This window comes from Myotis lucifugus, unplaced genomic scaffold (genome assembly GCF_000147115.1).
Source record: "Myotis lucifugus unplaced genomic scaffold, Myoluc2.0 scaffold_1276, whole genome shotgun sequence".
Taxonomy (NCBI): domain Eukaryota; kingdom Metazoa; phylum Chordata; class Mammalia; order Chiroptera; family Vespertilionidae; genus Myotis; species Myotis lucifugus.
In genome coordinates, this window is record NW_005872324.1 from 7,605 (window position 1) to 10,634 (window position 3,030).

The 3,030-nt window shown below is 61.4% G+C and overlaps 1 protein-coding gene across 1 annotated transcript in view; it reads left to right on the forward strand.

Annotated features, from left to right (window-relative positions):
- UNC13A (unc-13 homolog A) overlaps positions 1-673 on the forward strand; it is a gene marked incomplete at its 5' end in the record, with an annotated part of 7,834 nt that extends 7,161 nt beyond the window's left edge. The window contains one exon of the mRNA XM_006107588.3: positions 373-673. Within this exon, the coding sequence (XP_006107650.1) occupies positions 373-673 (301 nt within the window). The remainder of the gene's footprint in view (positions 1-372) is intronic.
- Between the last annotated feature and the right edge of the window lie 2,357 nt (positions 674-3,030).

Sequence of the window (3,030 nt, forward strand, 5' to 3'; positions counted from 1 at the left end):
CCAGCGGCTCTGGGGAAGGTCCACTGGAGTGGGGACGTGATGTGGCCAGGCTGATGGGATGTCGTTGCGTGGGGAGCAGAATGGAGGGAAGAGAGACATGGCAGACACTTCTTAGTGGTTGTGGTGGGGGAGAGGGGGTCAGCAGCTGTGGACATGGCCCAGCGAAAGGCTGTAGGGCCAGTCACTTGGGGCGGGGACTGATGGCCTAAAGGGGGAGGTTATGAAATGGGAGGATGGCGCGGGGTGTGGTCCAGCGCGGGGGCGGGGCCACCTGGGTGGTCGAGTGGGAGGGGTCTGGCGTGGGGCGGGGCCATCGTGGGGGGTGGTGCTGGCCGGTGGGCGGGGCCTGACCTGACGCCCCGCCCCCCGCAGCACGCTGAGTGCGGAAGCGGGCCCAGAGTGTTACGAGCTGCAGGTGTGCGTCAAAGACTACTGCTTTGCGCGGGAGGACCGTACGGTGGGGCTGGCCGTGCTGCAGTTGCGTGAACTGGCCCAGCGCGGGAGCGCCGCCTGCTGGCTGCCCCTCGGCCGCCGCATCCACATGGACGACACGGGCCTCACGGTGCTGCGCATCCTGTCGCAACGCAGTAACGACGAGGTAGCCAAGGAGTTCGTCAAGCTCAAGTCGGACACGCGCTCCGCCGAGGAGGGTGGTGCCACGCCTGCGTCCTAGGCGGGGCGCGCGGGCGGGCAGCACTGCGCCTGCGCGAAGGGGCGGGGCGGCGCCTGCGTGCTGGGACCTTCCTGAGGGCGAGTCTGCGGGCTCCGCGCCGAGGACAGTGTGCGCCTGCGCCCTGGACTTAGCTTCCCACTGAGGAATTGTGAATGGACGATGCCCCGCCCCCTCGGGAGGCCACGCCCTAGAGCGCGGGGAAGGAAAAAGCCACATTCCCCCCCTTGCGGCCACGCCTGCCGCGCCTACGGGGCCAATGGAACTAGGAAGGGAGAACCCCGCCCCTTATGGAGGAGGCCTCGTCCCGGGCTCTGGTCCCCTGCCTCCTGTCCCAAGGAAAAGCCATAAGACGGGTCCCCAACCCCTGGGGCCCAAGACCAGTTGCCAAGTATGGAACTTTCGGCTCCCTCGAGGGGCGGGCCCGAGGCAAGGGGCAGGGCTTCCTGGAGCACCCGCTGGTGGTCTGGGGGCTGGAGGGACTAGGATGGTGGACCCTTGTGCAAAAAATAAACGGGGGGAGAGAGGAGGATGGAATTTCAAAAGCACATGCGCCCTCCGGCGCCCAAACCCTGGGGGCCCAGGGAAGGGCTCTGGGGCACCCGAATTTCCCTGTGGGTTTTTTCTCCTCTTTACCCCCCACATGCCCCGTCCTCATATCATAGAGTTCAACTCACTCATTTGACAGATGGCAAAAAGCCGCAAAGAGTTGTGAGGGACCCAGTGCCAGCCTTGTCCCCACTCCCTTTGGCCTGTGTGCCCCATCCGAGGGTGGACTGAGCTGACCCCACAGAGCTCCCCATTGCTGCTAACCCCCCTCAGGGGACCTCCCCCAACCCTTACAAGGAAGCGGGGTCTGGGCCAAGCCTACTACTGCCCCCTCCCACCTCTGGTTGCCAAGAAAACCGCCTGCCCTCAGCCCTTTCTGCTAGGACCCCATGGGAGCTACCCTGAGAACTCTTGACCTCCTGCCAACAAAAAGTGAGGATTTGGGATTCTCTGGACCCAGCCCCCTGCCCGCTTCTTCCTCTCCCAGAATTCTCCAGACAGGAAAGAACAGAAAGAGACTAGAAACTCCAGGGGTAGGGGTGTGTGTTTGTGGGGCGGGGGTGGGGGGGCAGGTTTTCCAGCACCAGCCAGAGCACGTTGATTGGGAAATTACCTCCCTCTTTTCCCAGAGAACTTACTCATCCCCCAGAACTCAGCACAAATATCTCCTCCTGTAGAAAATCATCACTGTTCCCCCTCAGGACTCCCCACCCTTTGCCCCAGAAGCAGTGGGACTGGGGGTGTTGGTGACCGGCTCTGTCTTCTCCAGGCTGGGGTCAGGCCTCCCAAGGCCCAGGCAGGCTGTTGGGCCAGGGATGACAGCGAGGCATGCCTGGTTGAATTATGTCTTGTGGAACATCTGTGTGTGCCCACGCATCCACACGTGTGTCTGTCCATGACCATCCCTGTCAACCTTCACTCCAACACAGATCTGGGCACACAGGAGGTGTTTGAGCCCGACTGTGGCCGAGTCACAAGACAGAGTGAAGGGGGGATGTGGGCGAGACGGGAGGAAACCAGGGAGTTGGAAGGGTTTGAAATCAGGAGCAACAAGGCTCAGAGAGGAGCAGGACTTTCCCCAAAGGCCACCCAGCAAGTGTATTTAGTGCCCAAGCTTGGAGGATCCCGCTAGGCTTCTGCCACCTCACCTGGGGTGACCAGGGTTCTTAGCCCTGATGGGGTTGCATTGACCTTGCTTCATGCCAAGATATGGCCCAAGTTTTCCATGGATCAGGAAGAAGATGAAGTAGGGTGGGCCTCTGACGAGGTAGAGAGGTGGACCAGAGGGACATCTTGGGCAGAGCCAGTCCCCTCCCCAAGAGGGACAGATGCAGAGTAAGGACAGAGACCAAGAGAAGGAGGGAGAGAGAAGGCAGATCGGGAAAGTGAGATCACAGCCCCATGGGGACAGAGAGAGACCTTGAGGTGGAGAGAGACTCAGAGAGGGGGAGCTGCAGAGACAGAGAGAGGAGAGAAGGCAAAACTGGTGACCTGGAAGGAGAAGGGGCCGACTCCCTGGCTCTCCCCAGTCTCACCTAGAAGGGTTTACCTACAAGGAGGAGGTACCTGGCCATGTCCCCTATACTCTCAGACTCAGGCACCAGAGCCTGCAACCTCACGAGCCCCCATCAGAGATGCAATAATACTTAACACACAACTAGAAATCCTTGGGGCCTCTCTGCTGGGATCTCAGAGACCTTTTTGTCCCCAACGTCCGGCCCCAGCACTGTCCATCTTGCAGATGGGGACGCCGAGGGGCGGGACCGCAGGAGCATCCCAGAGTCACCCCAAACTCTGCTGTCTGGATGCGG